Genomic DNA, 18,757 nt, shown 5'->3' with positions numbered 1-18,757 from the left:
AAAATAGAACGCTGAGGACAATATACTGTAATCGAGATAATTCAAAGCTGTCTATTTCTGGAATGTTCCGTGTGATATTTTCAGACAGAGGCTGACTGTTAGGAAAGTGAAGTCTGAGAAACGGAAAGTACACACACACACACACACACACACACACACACACACACACACACACACACAGAGACCCTGCAAAACACCCGCATCTTCACCATCTCTGCAGCCCAGGGATTACAGCACTCTCATTTGACCCGAGGGGAGCTTGAGGGGTGCAGAGCTGGTGTAAGAGGCTTAGCGCCGCCTGGCCGGTGACGTGGGGAGCCGGCGCTGGCTCGAGGGGTTCAGCCCTGGCACCTGCCGCGGCAGCGTATTGCTATTCTCTGGGCCTACCTGGCTTGTTAGCATTCGCCTGCAGTCGGCTTCTCTCCTGCCTCTAATCACTCTGATTCCTCCACTTATTTGCTATTTTGTGCCATGGGTATCTGATTACCGTGTTCAGTTCAGACTTCTTTTTTTAGGAGCCAGGCAGTGTTTGAAAGAGTCCCCTGTCTTCAAGACCCACCTCGCGCAGAGCCGCCTGGCCTCGATGCCCAACTACAGCCCAGAGCTCCCTGACAAGTGGTCTGGGAACAGAGTTTCTTCTTTATAGAATGGCGATGGTGACAGTCACTGAGCTCCGCCATCACAGACACACTCCATTCTTGGGGCCCCGGCTGGGTGTTTTTCTCTTTAGTCTGTTCTTGCCGCTGTTTGTTTGCTTGTTTCCTCTCCAGTACTGAGGAGGGAATGCAGGGCCTTGCACACACTGAGCGACAACCCCAATCCCTTGATTGTGTGAGAAAGGGTCTCACCATGGCTGGCCTCAAACGTAGGATCGGCTTGACCTCCACCTCCCCAGGGCTGGGATGACAAGTGTGCACTATGGTGCTCAGCAGCTCAGCTTGGCCTCTAAGGCCCGGCCTCCTGGCCATCTTTCTTCTCATAGAGTTTTGGATGGCTTTAAGACCACGCCCAGCCATGGCTCTGCACTCCGGGGCACTGTGAACAGTGGATGGGCCTTTTCTCCTCCTGCCTCACTCTACCTCATCCTTTCATCCCCACCGGCCACTCTGTGCATGTCTCTCCTTGCTGTAGTTGTGTCCATTCTCTCCCCCCACCCCCCGCTGGCCCCTCCCTGCAGAATGCTGGTGTTTTTGTTCCCTGTGTTCTGTGCAGCTGTCCGGACCCCCTGTCGGAGCCAAGGACGCCTTTATTTAAGCCGAGGAAGCAGTGTGTTAATGCGGCTGCCTCCCATTTCCCAGTGCTCTCCCCCAGCCCTTCCCCCAGAGGCAAAGCACCTGGCTGTGGGTCTGCCTGTGACCCTACATCGCTTTCCAGAACCAGGCACCAGTGGCTCACGTCTGTCATCCTCGCTACACAGGAGGCTGAGATCTTGAGGATCGCAGTTCAAAGCCAGTGTGGGCAGACAAGTTTGTGAGCCCACCAAAAGAAACCATAAGTGGAGCTGTGGCTCAAGTGTTAGAGCGTTAGCCTTGAGCAAAAGAAGCTCAGGGACCCAGGCCCTGAGTTTGAGCCCCAGGACTGGCGCACGAGGGCACACTCAGACATATGCGTGCACACACACACAAATATACACAGGCTTTCTTTATTATCAATGTCCAAGTCCCTTCAAAGGCCAGCCAGGAGAGGGCCTCACACCAGACTTCTCCCACCCCCACCCACCGTGTGAGCCGGGGGGACACGAGGCTCTCCCCAAGCTCCAAGGATGGTAGTGCTGTGTCCTGCCCTGTGGCAAGAGGCCTGAAGGGCATATCTAGGATTGGTGTGTGATTTGATCGGCTGTTAGGTATTTTGTTGGATGTGCATTTTGTAGTTTGCTGTGCTTGAGTGGATAGGTAGTTGGATATGGATAGATGGATAAGTGAGTGGATAGATAGGTGGGTAGATGGGTAGACAGATAGATAGATGAATGGATCGAGAGGTGTGTGGATATGAGGATGGATGGATGGATGGATGGATGGATGGATGGGTGGATGGGTGGGTGGATAAATGGATAGATGAGTAGATGGGTGGGTGAGTAGAGAGATGGATGAATATATAGGCAAACAGATGGAAAGATGGGTAGATGAATAGATGGATAGGTATATGGGAGAATGTATAGATGGAGTGGTGGCTGGATGTGTATATGGGAGAATAGATGGGTGGATGGATGGGATGGGTGGATGAACAAAAGAACAGATGGGTGGATGAATGGATAGATGGTTGTATGTATGGATGAAAAGATTCATCACTGTTGGCCACCTAGAGTCATCTCCCATCTAATACAGAAATCCTGAGATGGTTGTGACCATTCTGAAATGCATGACCCATAACTAACTTGTAAGATACTTCATTAACAAGCACCATTGTTACCCCCTTTCCCTTCTAAGCTGATGTGGTCTGTGTGGGTGGTCTCAGTGTGATAATGTGGTCTGTGTGGGTGGTCTCAGTGTGATGATGTGGTCTGTGTCTGGCTAAGGACACTGTCTTTGGAATAAGACCTGGCTTGAATCTCAGCTTAACTAGTTGAAGTTGTGTAACCTTGAACCTTGTCCTCTCTACGTTATGGTTTCTCAGTGCAGAACAGGGATAATGGCATCCTTGTGGTCTTGTGTGGAGGACTCACGCGAGCTAGTGACTTGTCAAGAGCTGGCCAGTGCTCAAAGCAGCCCTGGTGAGATGTGGGGAGAGGGTCCTCTCGTGGGAATAGCCTGTGAAAAGCTCCTGAGGCAGAGGGAGCGTGTTGAAGGGAAAGCAAGACGGCAGGGAGTGTGAAGGTAGGCGAGTTAGGCAGAGATCTGAGGATCTTCTCCTCACTCAGGCCACAGAGACTGGAGGCAGTCACAGTGAGTTGGGCGGACATCACGACCCACGTTAATGCTGCCTGTTCTAGAAAGCGCCGTCTCTGCCTGGCAGCTCTTCACTTTCTGATGACCACTGACAGACTGCTGTGCTCCTGGCCTCCAGGCAAAGAGGTCGACATGCTGAGGTTCCCATTAGACACCGGGGATGCAGGGCGGTACTGTCCTGACAACACTCAGTCCCATCAACACAGAACCGAAGAGGGAGGCAGCTGGGCCAGCCCAGAGGAGCCCAGGTGGAGGTCACCAGCAGAGGTCTGGCGAGTCAGCCTGCTACCTCACCTGGCTAGGAAGCCGGGCTTCTTGGAGCTCATCCTCTGGAGCATTTATTTCCAAAGGGAAGGAGGAGAGAGACAGAGACAAAGGGAGGCGACTCCTGGAGCCATTTACTGGGCGGGATCTGGTATTGGATCTGGCTTTACAAAAACAGTAACGTATGAGGAGCTGCGGCCTGGGATGCACCGGGCTGGACACTGGCGGGTCCCGGGGCTCAAGCCGATTGTCAGGACATGGGCCACTGTTCTCCGATCGGTTTTCTTCTGGCAACTTCTGTCCTGGAATGAACTCAGAGTCCCTTATCACCTTCCAAAGTGATGTTCAACAGAGAGGAAACTCTTTTATCTAATAAATAGTTCAGCAACATCAATGAGTTAGCTTGCTGGGGTCACCCACCCAGTCCCAAGGCCAGGGACATGCTGTGCTGTGATTGGCCGCGGGGCGGGCCCTGGGTTGGTGATGGAACCAATCCCCTGCATCCGTGAGCTTGGGCCGGGAGAAGGGGCCCCAAAAAGTGTCAGCTGATAAGACTGCAAGATGTCCACCTCCAGTTATGCCTGTGACTAACAATACCAGACTGGACATTTGAAAATGTGTGCAGAGTTTAGATCCGCTCCGTACCCATTCCTTCCACAATGGAAGGCAATTGCGAGCAAGCAAACGCCCTGGCTGCTGTTAAGGAAGAGAAGAATGGATCCAGTGTGTTAGCTTAGCCTCGTGGTAGCTTAGCTGGCCTAACTCGGAATTCCCTTGACACCGCCCCCCCACTTCCTGTCTGCACCAGCCAGTGAATGCTGGTCTGTGTGTCCCCATCCATCAGCCATCTGGGGCTCCCTTTGTGCCTGGACAGCACCCTGGCTTCGATGTGCTTATCAGTTAAGTTGAACCAAGTCTCAGCCCCCACCCCCACCCCCGCAAAAAAAAAATAATAATAAATTCTGGGCCTCTTAAAGAAAGAGTCCAGAAAAAAGAGTAGTAATAATAAAAGCATCAGCAGACGTTGCCACTCCTCACAGTGCGGCCGCGCCTCGCGCTCACCTCCGCCGTCTTGGCTTCTCTCATGTTTTCCCAGGCAAGGCCAACAGGAACGTCCAGTGGGACGAGGACTCAGTGGAGTTCATGCCGTCCAACCCCGTCAGAATCGCCTTCGTCCTGGTCATCCACGGCCGCGCCTCCCGCCAGCTGCAGCGCATGTTCAAGGCCATCTACCACCGGGACCACTTCTACTACATCCACGTGGACAAGGTGAGGGCGGGGCTCCCTCCGCCTTCCGCGGTCCCCCTCTGTTCCCCCTCTTTCCCCCCACCACCACCCCAGGATGCCACAGCAAGGCTGCCCAAGAGCGCATATCCCTGAGGTGCCGTGCAGGCATGAATGAGTGTGCGTGTGCGTGGGGGTGGGTGTGTTTAGGTGCGTGTGCACACACACTCCAATGCTGGCTTCAGAATCCCCAGCAGTGACTTTCAACTTTCTCCACAAACAGCGCTTTCCTCTTTTCTTTCTCGTTCTCATGTGACACGCAGCAATTAGACATCTTTCTGGGTGTCATATGCGGTTTTGGTATCCGTATACACGGTGAGCCAATCAGCTCCGGGTAATTAGCATCTCCATTGCCTTCCGTGTTGTGTTCACCACTTCTTTCTGGGAGATCATCTAGAATCTGCTTTTGTGACTTCTTTTTTCTGGAAGGGGTGGGGGACTCACCACACTGTGGTTGCTTCCGTCACCTCACGGACAGTGAGATCCAACAACGCTTTTTTTTCTCTTCCCTCTTCCTCCCCATATGGTGCTCCCCACCTGCCCCTCACAATCTTCAATCTTCGATAGAGCAGCCCTCCCCAGGCCCCAGATCCCCCCTCCCCGTTTCTCTATTAAAGTCACTAAGTGTAGGACCATGGAGCGACCACTACTCAATAATACTATCCTTGTAGTAGTGTAGAGCCAACTACAGAAAATGTCAACAAAGGGCGTCACTGGGTGCCAGTAAAACCTTATTAACAGAAGCCCACAGCCGACACAAGTATGTCTTTAAGCGAGGTTGCAAAGGTGGGGGTGGAGGGGTGAGCAGGGGAGCCCACACCTGTCACCCCAGCACTCGGGATAGAGACAGGAGGAAGATCGAAAGCGCAAGGCCAGTCTAGAACTACAATAAGCAAAGCTCTGTCTCCTGAAAAGGGTCAGGGGTACAACTCAGAGGTAGTCTAGATCACCCGGGCTCTGGATTTCATTGCCAGCACCACAGAGAAGGGAAAGTAGGCCCAGGATTTTTCTTCTAGACCCTGGGAGGGGGTGAGGGTGAGGAGGCGGGCAGGAAGGACCACATGAGGAAACTGTGCTCCTTAGATTCTTAGCAGATAACCCCAGCCTTCTTATTTTCTGTAAGAGCTTTTTTTTTTGGCCTGTCCTGATCCTTGAACTCGGGGCCTGGGCACTGTTCTCGAGCCTTTCTGTGCTCAAGGCTAGCACTCTACACTTGAGCCACAGCACCACTTCTGGCTTTTTCTGAGTAGTTTATTGGAAGATCAGAGTTTCATGGACTTTCCTGCCCTTGGCTGGCTTTAAACCGTGATCCTCAGATCTCAGCCTCTTGAGTAGCTAGGATGACAGGTATGAGCCATTGGCACCCGGCGGTTTTCTTAGCTTTTGTCCTCAGATGACACAGTTCCTGGCTTTATTGACCTAAGCCTGGAGACTGAGGAAAGCTACATTTCTGCTCTGCATTGGAAAGTTTCCTGAGTTCGAATGGTGGGGCAAGAATGGAGCCCCCTCCTCCCTCCCCTCTTCCCCAGGGCCAGGGTCAGGGACTCGGACGGGCAAGCAAGTACTGTTCACCCAGAGCCTCAGGCAGGGGAGGGGCCGCCAGAAGGTCAGGCACCTGAGGTTTTCTGGGCTGCTGAATGTCACCCTTTCTCTCCCGGGGAAAGCGCTCTAATTACCTGCACCGCCAAGTGCTCCAGTTTGCCGCGCAGTACAGCAACGTGCGGGTCACCCCCTGGAGGATGGCCACCATCTGGGGCGGAGCCAGCCTCCTGTCCACCTACCTGCAGAGCATGCGCGACCTCCTGCAGATGCCCGACTGGCCCTGGGACTTCTTCATCAACCTCAGCGCCGCCGACTACCCCATCAGGTGAGGCCACCAGGGCTGGGGCCCTGTCAGCCCAGGCAGGCGGAGGGCCTGCTGCCCCTCGTTCCTCCTGTGATGGGAGCGAGGTGATGGGCACTCACGGGCCTCCCTGAGATGCTGCAGGGAGGCCTGGACGCTGTCCTCGTAGTCCTGACACTGACCCGCCCCTCCATTCATTCCTTCACTCGCTCTACCCGTATTTAGGGTGTCTCCCCCCTCCACTCAGTTCAAGTAGGGAAGACCCCAGGAAACAAAAACCAACAAATGGCGTGCAGAGGGCCCACACGGGGAGAGGCGAGGCGGGCAATGGCTGGAGACTGAGGTGGGCTTGTACCCCTTCCCCCCGCCCCGTGTGTGCAAAAGCAAAGGCAGCAACAGGGCTCAAGGGCAGCTGTAACAGAGTGAGGGGTGGAGTGACCAGAGGTGAAAGGTTCGAGGAAACCGGGGCCAATTCAGGAAATTCGCTGTCACTCCAGGTGAGATGGAAGCTCCAAGCATGATGGGAATAGAGGAAGGGCAAAGGGGGCAGCATGGAAGGAGGGGGCTGCATGCCTCAGCCCAGGTGGGGCACCAGGAGGCAGCGTGAACGCTGGGGGTACGTGGGCCGGAGCCTCTGCCCACTTGTGCCAACCACACATCTCCAGAGCTGTCCCCTCCACCCAGGTCACCTACAGCGGGGAGCCACCATTTCTTTCTTTTTCTTTTCTTTTCTTCTTTTTTGGCTGGTCCTGGGGCTTGAACTCAAGGCCTGCGCACTGTCCCTGAGTCTCTTTGTGCTCAAGGCTAGCGCTCTACCACTTGAGCCACAGTGCTGCTTCTGGCTTTTGTGGAGTAGTTTACTGGAGGTAAAAGTCTCATGGACTTTTCTGCCTGGGCTGGCTTTGAACCGTGGTCCTCGGATCTCAGCCTCCTGAGTAGGTATGGTTACAAGCGAGAGAGCCACCATTTCTAAAGTGCACAGTGTGTATCTGAGACATTTTTTTTAATGGACCCCAAAAAGTGGGTTTAGACCAGTACTGGGCAGAGAGACTGGGGGCAGCCCCTTCCCCATCCCAGCAACTGAGCTGCCGGGGGTTCAGGTTACCACTCTTCCCGAGCCCAAACATGAGGCTTTAGGGGTCAGGTCAGTCTGTGGGGCGAGGCGGAGTCAAACAGTGTCACTCAGCCGGGGACAGCTGGAGGCCAGGCGCTTGCGTGCCCGCTGCTGCCCCCTAGAGGCAATGTGCAACGCTGACAGTAGGCCTTAACTGGGCAAGTCCCCTCCCCTGGGGAACCTCCCCCTCCCCCGCTCGGCTCTGCCTCCCAGAGCTCCATGGGGAGGGGTGGGGGGGTGGGGGAGTTCACATCTGAGTCCCTCCCTCCCACTAACCCACAGTGAGCCCACTGGCATGCAAATACAGTGCCTGGAATATGGAGGGTTACTAACAAAACCTAACGGAGCCAGGCACTTAGAAAACGTCCAATGTCCAGCGATTTCCTCTCAGCTGCGCTCAGATTGCATCCTGTGTCTCTCCCCGGGTCCCATTTTGCGGTCCTCGGGAAGACCAGTGGCCTTTTCACAGCTCTGATCCTGTCTGGGCTGCAGGTCATGCTGCATCTCTGTTGGTCTGGCTCGCTCTTCCTCTCCCTTTCTCACATCATGGCGGCGCGCACACGCGTGCACGCACACACACACACACACACACACACAGTTCTGCTGCCCACTCTGCTCTGCCAGCCTCCCGGCCGGAGGCGCTTCATGCATCAGGCACCGGCGGCTCCTCTTGCTGTGGCTGCTACAAAGGGGTCCCACACAGAAGCATATGAATTTTGCAGATGAATGGTTCCATCCCGGGCAACTCTGATAGGTTTTCATTCCCCATCTGCCACTCCATCTGTAGCTTCCAAAAAACCACAACTTTCCCATCCCAAGAAATTGAGCAAACTCAGGAGCTTCCTCCCCGGGGAGGCAGGAGCCCCAAGGACACACTTTCAACCGTGCTCTCGAAACTTAGGAGACTCCACGATGCCCACTGCATCTCCCAGGGGGCCCCGCCCTAACCAGGGACAGATTCCCCCCACCTTTGGGTCTGAAGACTCGCTGTCTTCCTGCTCACCAGCCCAGTTTACACCTAGGTCACAGACGGCCTGGATTAGGCTCTGCCTAGGCCTCTCTGGCCAGGTGAATCGGCGTTAAATTTTCTCCATTTTGTACCTCTCCGTTGTTTTTCCTCCCTAAAATGAGCTGCAGGGAGAGGCGAGTGGAACCCAGCCCCTGGAGTGGAACATGGTGCGCGACCGACAGCCAGGGCTAGGTGGGAAGGAGGATGCCAAGGGCGTTGGATGGGGGTGCTTGCCCCTCACCGTGCCCAGCCTGGGCCCATGCTCTGTGCGTGGGGTCGGCACGCACACAGGGCAGGGAGCATGAGCAGGAGCCCAGGCTGTGATCCTTCCCCCTCTCGGGGTCCCATGTTCACAAAGGCTGGCCCAATGGGAGGGCCCATGGAGACATGGAAGTTGCCATAGCTGCCTTGGGGTACCAGCAGGGCCAGGTGGGAACACAGAGCTGGAGAGGTCAGCTTACCATGGATCTTCTGCCATCCAAGCTCTCGGGCTTGGAGCTGCTTGGGGAGGAGAGTACTCGGGCTAGCTGGAACGGGAACATGTGAATGGAGATGGTTCTCTCGCATGGAGAGCATCGTCGCTCAGCCTGTATTTCCTGTGGAGCAGCTCCGGGTCCACCTGCTCTAGCCACCAGCTCTCCAGCAACAGGGAAAAACAGATCACAGTACTTAAGGTTCAACCCCCTGGGGCTCAGACCCAGCTCTTTTGTTCATGAGTTGTGTGAACGTGAACTTGAGCAAATTACTTCATCCCCTTGTGCCTCAGGTTCCTCATCTGTTTAAAAAAAAAAAAGGAGGTAATAGCAATGCTTCGTGTGGGTGCTTGGAGTTTTTCATAAGTTGTCTAGCAGGGGTTGATGAACACATGGTAAGGACTGTGTATGATGACTGTGGTGATTAATAAGAAGAGGAATAGTTAAGCACAGGTGCATGCCTGTAATCCCGGCCAAGGCAGGAAGATCACAAGTTAGAGGCCAGCCTGGGGCTGCATTATATGATACAAGCTCAAAAAGGAGGGCATAGGGAGACACTAATTGCCGGGCTAGATTTACCTCCCCTGGTGCGGGGATGCTAAGCTTACTCCTTTATCAGTGCTCCCCTTTTCACCCTCTCCCCTGGGCGCCTGACCCGTGAGCGGCCAAGGTGGAGCGAAGGGACACGGGCAAGCCTAAAGTGCACGCAGCCGAACGAGATCCCCTTTTCCTCCCTCCTTACCCACCAAGGAAGCCAGGTGCAGACGGATCTCGGAGACACTTCGGAGAGCAATCCAATTTAATCGGGAGGGGCTCACATTAATATAGTAGTGACGACAAGGATTGAGCATGAGCTGGCGATAGGCCGGCGAGCTTGTCCATCCAAGAGCAGCTCCCAAGGACCTCCCTCATGGGCTAACATCACTTCCCATAGTACCGCCCTCTGGGCAAAGCCCGAGAAGGGAGCACACATGCTCGCTGGCACAAGGTGGGGGATGGTCTCAAAGCCATCCCTTCTGGTTCCGGACCCAGAAGGAGATAGGTGTGGCTCATTTCCACACTGCCCCAGGGCTGGGGGAAGGGCGGCGTCTCGGGAGCGCTCTCCTCGCCCTTCCCCCCTTAAGGCCAAGATGAATCCCCAACAACTAATAAAAATGGCCACATCATTCCTGAGGAAAAGATGAGGGGGTCTGTGAATCTCACAGCCTTGATTGAGGTGGGGATGGGGAGGATTGTGAGTTACCACCAGGATGCAGCAGGGGCCCTGAGATGCAGACCATAGCATCTCATGGCAGAGTTCCTAGCAGTTGTGCCGGAGGGTCTCAGGAAGGAGATTCAGGGATGGTCCCCAGCAGGTCTGAAGAGCTAGAAGGCAAACAGCAAGGAGCCCGCAGGGAGCAGAGCAGGTAGGCGGGCCCAGTACCACCGCATTGTCCATCACCTTAGGGGTGTGGCTTGGTCCGTGAGCAGGAGAATTTAGGGGAAGCCATTCATGGAGGTAGTGCAGGCCCAGCGGCCTCTGCCCAGCCCAGAGCCGAGCTCACAGGACCATGGTCCTCCAAACCTCCTGGCAGCACAGATACACTGGCAGCAGTAATGAGCTCCCAGAATCCAAGCAGCCACTTAGTTCTCCAGTCACATGGAGCCAGGCAGCACCTTCTGTTTGGGGACCAGGAACCTCACACCTGGACAGACCGCCTTTTCGGAGATCCACAGAGCGTTTCAGCTAAGACAAAGCAGGGAGCACAGCCACCTGGTGGCCTGCAGCAAGAGCTATAGGAGAAGAGCACTCATCATAAGACATCCTGAGGATTAGAAAGGGAAATGAGGCAAACGAATGTGCCAGAGAATATTTGAGAGACCTTGTCTATTTCCTGCCCTTGATTTTTAATTATGGTCAAACTCCTGTGGCACAAACTGTATACCATCATCACCATTTTTTTTCTGCCAGTCCTGGGGCTGGGGTCTCAAGAACTGAGCACTGTCCCTGGCTTCTTTTTGCTCAAGGCTAGCGCTCTACCTCTTGAGCCACAGTGCCACTTCTGGCTTTTTCTGTTTACGTGGTGCTGAGGAATCAAACCCAGGGCTTCATGCACTTGAGGTGAGCACTCTACCACTAGGGGCCACATTCCCAGCCCCCATCACCACCATTTTTAGGTGTGCACTGTCGTGGTATTGAGTATTTTCACACTTGTGTGCAGGTGTCGCGTCCCCCACTCCAGAAGTCTTTTCACCTTGCAACACTGAAGTTTTTCACTGACTACCTCACCACCACCCCCCTTCCTCCTTCCATTCCTGATGGCCGCCATCATTCTGTCTCTGTGAACTGGGTTCTTTTACATGATTTACATGAGCAAAGTCATCTCGTACTTCTCTTCGTGTACTCAGCAGAGAGTCCTCAAGGGTCACCCGTGGGGTAGCATGTATTAGAATGCAATTCCTTCTTAAAGCATAAGGACCACATTTTGTGTATTCATCCATCAGTGGACTGGTGGCTACTACCTTTTGGGCGTTATGCGTAACACTGTCAAGAATAAAGCTGTGCAGAGATCTCTTCAAGACCCTGCCTGTAGTCCTTGAGATAAATGCCCCAAAGTAGAATTTCTGTATGCTAATTCTATTTCAGTTTTTGTTTGTCTGGAGGAACCCCTGTTCAGTTTTTCACAGCGGTCGCACCATTTTACACCCCCCCCCCCCAGCAGTTGGCAAGAGTTCAGATTCCTCCGTGTCCTCACTGATACTTCATTTGTCATCACCATCCTAGTGGGTGTGTGATGTCTCTTGCTCTTTCTGAAGATGTAAACTCCTCAAAGGGCCTAAGCACCCTTGGAAAGTTCAGACAACTGGTATACCTGTTGGTAGACACAATAGCTTTTGGAGCTGTGTCCCCACCAGAGTCTCAATTTCTCTGGATAGGACCCTCCTCACCGGCAGAAGCCTGTGCATGCTCTATCTTTGCCTCACAGCTCCACCCAGGCCCTGCACATCCTAACTGTACCCCAACATCTCTTCCCTGCATATCTCTCTCTCCATCCTCCATCACACCCAGGTGAGACCATCATGATTCTGAGCGATTCTCAGAAACTCAGGGCTCCACCCTGTGCTCAGAGAAAATAAATTCACACACAAGTGTGTTTGTGACGCAAGGTGAAAGGCTGAAAAATACGGGTGCTGGGTGAAGCCAGGGGGCAAAGTGAAGGGGAGGGAATCTCACACCCATGACAGAAATAAATAACAAAGTAAATAAAGTAAAGGCAAGATGAGAAGACCCTTAGCCTTGGTGCCTCCCGGGAAGTTGCATTTGGTGTCTGGTGAGCATCTCTACCCTCTCAGCCGCCAACCACTATTGTCTCCAGATGTGTCTTTTCCTAAGACCTCAAGGCCCCTGAGATGAAAGCATCCACCGAAAGCTCCACCCAGATAATGGGCAGTCGGGAAGGGTCACCTGCTCAGGCCGTGGCCCCACAAGAGGACTGGAAAAAGCACGCCCGTAATTATGCTGTTAACAGTGTTGTTTGCATCTAGTAACAAAATCAACATATCCCCAGCCCTGTTATTTTTCAAGCTGACAGAGCACAGGCTGGCTTTTGCAGAAATGCACTTTGCTTTCTTCTCGCCAGCTGCTCTGGTCTTCAGAGCTCTATTTTAGGCGGCACGGCTCTCGGGCTTCCTGGAGGCCAAGAGCAGCCCCACCCATCCACCGGCCAAGCAGAGGGAGGCCGAGTCCTCCCAGTTCTCTGAAGACTTGGTGGAGAGAACTTGGGAACACAGGGGTGGTCACGTGGGTTTAAGACACCGCCCTGACCCTCGCAGATAAGGATGTGGGTTTCAAGAAGGCTGAATTCTGGAAGGGAAATTCACCAAAATCATTGTTAAAAACTCCAAATGAAAGGCAAGAGTTGAGGCACTCCGTCTTGCTTGAACACATTCCCACTCTATTGTCCAGGGCTTTCTATTTGAGCACCACAGAGATTCAGTGTCCGGGACAGAAAGAATATGATGGTGCTGTCTTGAGTCTTGATTCTGCTTTGGCCAAAAGAGTACTTTGTTTATTCACGCATTTATTAAAGAGATGCTTCTTGAGATTCTATTAGAAACCAGGCTCTCTCTCTCTCTCTTTCTCTCTCTTTCTCTCCCTCTCATTTACTTACCTGTGTAATATATATTATATATGTGTATGTAAGTTAAACGTCTCCTCAGCTTCTGAGATCAAGAGCAGCAGACTTGGAAACGTGTCAGTGGAGAACATTCTGGCACGGTCTCACCAGTCCTCTGGGATATCTGTGTGTGGGGCCCGGAGTCTGAGTGTGCCGGCAGTATGTGCTGGCAGTGTGTGTGCCGGTGGTCGGCCAAGGCGGTGTGGGTGTTCATTCTCTGCTGGGGTGCATGTGCATCTGCCTGGTTGCACGTTCTGACCGCCTCCTGTGCGGACAGGAGTGTGGACTGGGCAGGCTGCCCACACAGGCGAGGGGACCCCATCTGGGCAATCTGGCCATGGTCATCTGCCCTTTGAGCTCAGGCCCCACCCCAGGCTGACACCCAGCCCACCCCAGCCCACCTTTCCTCACTGCACACCCGCCCAGATCCCTAGGAAACCCTGCCCCACTCATCCAGCAGTCCCTGCTGACCTCCTAGCCTCCCGCGGGCCCCGCTGCCCACCCTGCAGATCTTTGCGGTGCCCCATTGCCTGGCCTTCGGAGCCCCACGTCCACAACCAGCTCCTCTGCAAGCTCAGATGTTCACGGCAGCCATATCCTGGCTTTCCTCCCACGATCACTTCTACAATTCAATCTTTTAATGGCCTCCAAAGTGGACCTCCTCCTAGTCCCCCTCAAAGACCAAATCAGATAACAGGCTGTGATCAGTTGTCTCCCGTAGCTCAGAGTTTGGCTGGCCACGTGTTTCACCCATTTACATGTCTCCTGGCATGCGATTACAATCAGATCTCAGAGACTTGAAACGCGATCAAGTAGACCGTGCACACCCATGTGCACCTATGCACGCTGTAGATTGATATGGGGGGCGGTGTGTGGCACAGTCTCACTATGAAGTCCAAGGGGGCCTCAGACTCGCTCTGTAACCCAGACTGGCCTATGACTCCTGTTGCTCCTACCTTAGCCCACCCCACCCCACCCCACCCCGGCCCCAAGTGCCGGGATTACAGGCATGCCCCACCATGCTGCTTGCAACGTTTAGTGCTTCATTTATGACTTCCAGCCTGGCCTGGGTGTGCTGATTCTTGCCCGCGGCCTCTCCGTTCCGGGGGTCTGTCCTGGGGAGGGATGACGTGTTCAGAGTCTCCCTTGATGGACAATGGGGTTTTTAGTAAGGCATAGCAGCCCCTTGCCCGCGTGAAGGGATGGCTGTCCCCAGGCCCCCGCAGGCTTTGCAAAGACCTGCCCGTCTCCCCTGTCTCCGCGTCGCGGGCTCTGGCCATGTATTGCGAGGGCCTAACACTTTCTGTCTCTCCCACTGCCCGTGTGCCTCGGGAGCCTGCGGCTGCCACCAACCTATCCGCCGCCTTTCCCCATGTGCCCCAAGGCCGCTCCCGTCAGAGGAGCGGGGACTCACAGTGCCCGCCAAGCGACGACCCGCGTGAGCCCAGAACTCTCAGAGAACTTAAAGTTGTTCCAAAGATGGAGTCGGTGGGGTGAGTCCACGCAGGGCCTGTGGGTCCGGCAGAAGAGAGAGGGCATTGCCCTGCCACCCACGGGAGCCACGGAAGGAGGTCCAGAGGGAGGGAGACCCTTGCTGTGGAGCAAACAAAAAACCCAGCACCAAGCCCGCAGGTTTTGACTCGAACCTAGGACTTGCCTGACTTCCAGATCCTTGGGCTTGACCTTTCTTCACTCTTGTCCCCAGATCCTCGACATCTCCAGCCCGCCCCCCCCGCCCCCCGCCACACACACACATGCCCTGTATTCTGCTAGCCATCAGTGGGAATCCGCCATGCGGTGCTCACCGTCAGCGCTGCTTGCACCGCGGGGCGAGCAGCCCGGGCCACCCCGTTCCCGCTGCCGTGATTAAGCTTCATTCTCACGCCTTCCTGCACCCCATTTCTGCACCCTGAGGTTCCCCATCTCCCAGTTCACCGGCAAAGACCTAGAGGGGAGAGCAGGGCAGAAGAGAGGGGCGCCTGCCGCTCCCCCCTCCCTCAAGCCCTCCTCCTTCCTTTACTTAAAATAATGAATGGAGTCATTTTACAACGAGGAAACGAGGATGGGTACTTCCACAGCTGTAGCGTGTTCTGTCTGTCTGTCTGTCTGTCTCTCTCTCTTCCGGGCACTTAACATAGCAGTTTCTGAACGCACCTGTGCAGCCCGGGCTGAGCTCGCGGCGTGACGCTCCGCCTCCGTGCTTGTCCGCCGCACCCACGCTCACGCACGGCGCTCCCACTGCACGTCAGCTCCCGGCCCCCGGAGGAAGGGGAGGCAGTGAAGCCCAATGGCTGCTCTTCCCCTAACCCGAGGAGCCCTGCCGGTCCAGATGGAAAATCCTGAGCTGTGAACGGACAGATGGGCGCCAGCTGGAGCAGCTGCCCCAGGCCCGAGGACAGAGCTGGCCCCGCCCCAGCCCACCCCCCCCCCCATACACACACACTCGACAGGAGATCCCTGCTCCTCCCCTGTGTGCCTCACTGGCTGATAGAACTCTGGGGCAGGCAGAGGAAGCCCTTGGGCCAGCTTGTCGGATGACCAGGAGATCTCGGACACCTCTCGGTCAGCTTTGCAGCCTCCTCTTCTCTCTGCACATCAAAGATGGCTCCTTGTGCCTAATGCTACACCTCTCTCGCAGTCCCTGCTGTGAGAAGTACAGTGTGCTTTCACGCGCCTTTTGGAAGAATTGACACGCCTGGGTGTGCAAAGACAGCTACGGAAGGTCAGGCGTGCAGTGGAGTCTGAGAGGGAGGAAGTCCCCCCCCCACTGCTATGCCCACCCCCAGCGCTCTGGGGGCAGGTGGGCAGATCAGGCGTAGCAGTGGCCTGCGTCCTGTGTCCCACGAAGAAGCTGTGTCACTCACACCTGTCATCCTGGCCACTCAGGATGCCAGGATCTGAGGAGCTCTTATCGCCAACTAACTACCAAAAAGCAAGGCTGGAGGAGTAGCCTGAGTGACAGGGGCTAGCCAAGCTAAGATTGAGGCCCTGAGTTCAAACCTCGGTCCTGGCAAAAACCAAAGTAAGCCTATGTCTCCGTGTTCCTATTCATGTCATAAACAGCTGCTTGGCAGACCAGTGTGGCACCCTGTGGAGTTGTCCTGATTCAGGGTGACTAGAACCATGCCTGGCTCATGTAGTCGGCCCTCAATGTCCTGTTTGCCACCGTTGGTGTTTGGTGCTTTGCCTTACTGCAGCCTGAGCTTGCATAGTGAGAACTTTATGTGGGTGGGGCGCCCCCCCTCCTTCCCCTCCCCAGCCGCTGCTGCTGCCCATGGCTTGCTGTACACTTGGGCTGTTCATGAAGGAGGCGTGTTCTGTTCCACAACTTACCTGGGTTGGCGAAGGACCATCCAGTCTTAAACCCGAAAGTCTGCATCCCATGGTCGCCCTGTAGACCTTGATGGCTTAGTCGGTTTCAGAAGTTGTACAGAAGAGTCGTGGTTGCAGGACAGGACAAAAAGATGAACGTGGTAGATGAAGTTGGAGTATTAATCAGCCTTGAAAAGAAGAGGGATTCCTGCCTGCATTCCCAACGTGGACAAAGCTTGAGGACGCTTCTCTAAGTGAAGGAAGCCAGTCACAGATAAAGAAAATTCTCTACAGTTGCCCTTCTGTGGAGCCCCCAGGGCAAAATGGGGTGGTAGGTGGCTGTCAGGGGCTGAGGGAGATAGATGGAGGGTTACTGCTGGGTGGGGGTGGAGAGCTTGTCTGGCTAGACGGAGAGACATTCTGGAGATGGAGGGGGTGATGGCCGCACCACCACGGGAATGTCCCCCATTTTCCTCATCCACCCACCCAAAATGGTGCACTTGGTGGAATTCATGTGGCTCTGCCACAACTGGAGAACTGGAATGAGGAGGGAGTCTCAGATGTGGTGGATCTGATAACGTGCTGTTCAGGGACAGCGGGAGGAAGACAGGGTCCAGGGACCCTGGAGGAAGACATGGGGGTGTCCTGCCGCAAGCTACCCTCAGCTCAGACTAGACGAGGTCCCCACCCCCCGCAGCCATCCTCCACCTCTCACTGCCTTGTTGACCGCCCCCCCCCATCTCCCAGCCTCTGTGAGCATCTCTACCCCACAGTGGCTCATCCACTGGGAGCAGGCCAGCTAACTCCAGCGCCTGCCGGGGTCGGCTCAGCCCTGGCTGGGTCTGAGGCTCCATTTCCTCAAACACCCTGGGCATCACTTTGGTTTTAGCTTGTCAGCCTCGCCATTGGCTTTGGGAGCTTCTGAAGTGTTCTGCCCAGGTCTTGCATTGTAGAAAGTTCTGGATCTTAGCAGGAAGGCCTGAGAAGTGCAGCCGGCTCTGTGGGAAGGCTGAGCAGGCCCCATCCGCTCCTCCCTGGATTCTGCCCACAGGCAGGCCTTGCATGGCCATTTCCTCATACCCGGTTCTTGGGTGCTGAGGGTGGCTCCCCTCTTCCCGTGTATTTTCATGCCGGGAACAGTCTTGTGTATTCTATTCATGCAGGAGAGTGAGGGTGCCCCTTCTCTGTACGGAACATTCCACGGGTCTGGGCTCCTTACATCGATCACTCTCCCCACTCACACCACAGTAAGCTTCCGGTAGCCAAGGTGGCAGTGACGTGGAGATGAGAGAAACTCGCTCTACGTCAAGGATCTTCAGTGGAGCCCGGGGGAGCAGAGGAGAATGGAAAGAAGAGAATATGTACTGGACTTGCCCTGGCTGTATCACCCGGCTTCTGAGATGGCAAAGGCCCAGGCATCACCTGAATTTAGCCCAGTCGGTTTGGGGTGAGGCTGCTGGGTTGCGGACCAGGCTGTGAGTAGGGACGCGTCAGTGCACCTGCCGTCTCCCCCAGGATGGAAGGCGTCCACTCCTCGCCTCCCTCGCTCTCTGCCCCGTGGGGGAATCACACAGGGCCCGGGCCTAGGACACAAGGAGCTGGGTCCTGAGCCCCGGTTGGTGGTGGCGGCGGCGGCATGTCCTCTTGGGGCTGGCTTTGCGTCTCTGCCCCTCCGTTTGTCACACACGAAGGGAATGGGGGTCTCGTAGCATCTATGCAGATGACAAACACGGGAAAGCCCAGCCAGAATCTCCTAGCAAGCAGAGGCCTCCGCTTCCAGAGCTGTGTTCATTGCTCATTTATTTAGACACTTTTAACCCTGAGTCCCCCATACGTTAACCAGCCGCCCTCGTTTTTGCGTTCGTGCAGTACTACTTTATTTCAGGAAGGTTTCTGCATGGCTCCAGTTACTAATGAGAGACAGAGGGTGTGGTCCCAATCAAAACACGGATGTGTAATCATGGACACAGAAGGAAGAGGGAAATGGGTGAATTGACAGAGAAGAGAGACGGGAGACACTTGGCAAAAGGCTCCACCAGAGTGAGAAGTGAGTGTGTGTGTGTGTGTGTGTGTGCGTGTGTGTGTGTGTGTGTGCAAGCAGAAATAAGCAAGGCCAGAATGGGGAAAAGATGTCAACAGATTGCAAGCCGTGCGATCTCTGGACAGAACTGAATACTGCGTGGGCAATTATTGACAGCCAGCCCTCTAGCCACCCCAAGAGGAATTCCATCTCCTCTGGGAGACGGGCCGTTAGCATTCAGAGCAGGCACTTTACACACAGGGGGAGCGAGGGGGGCCCCTTTCCCACCCCCAGAGCTCCCAGGAAGCAGGGAAGGTAGGGGCCCCTTATCCCACCCGCCCAGCCAATCCAGCAAGAGCCCTGGGCCAGCACACAGCACCGTGCTGTGAAAAGGGG

The 18,757-nt window shown here is 55.0% G+C and overlaps 1 protein-coding gene across 1 annotated transcript in view; it reads left to right on the top strand.

The window, feature by feature from the left end:
* The window catches only part of Xylt1 (xylosyltransferase 1), a 155,269-nt gene that overhangs the window by 111,321 nt on the left and 25,191 nt on the right, over positions 1-18,757 (top strand). Inside the window, exons 4-5 of the mRNA XM_048331876.1 lie at positions 4,246-4,418; positions 6,098-6,300. Of these exons, the coding sequence (XP_048187833.1) occupies positions 4,246-4,418; positions 6,098-6,300 (376 nt within the window). The remainder of the gene's footprint in view (positions 1-4,245; positions 4,419-6,097; positions 6,301-18,757) is intronic.

Source organism: Perognathus longimembris, chromosome 23 (genome assembly GCF_023159225.1).
Source record: "Perognathus longimembris pacificus isolate PPM17 chromosome 23, ASM2315922v1, whole genome shotgun sequence".
Lineage (NCBI taxonomy): Eukaryota > Metazoa > Chordata > Mammalia > Rodentia > Heteromyidae > Perognathus > Perognathus longimembris.
This window is presented reverse-complemented; position numbering and strand designations above follow the sequence as displayed.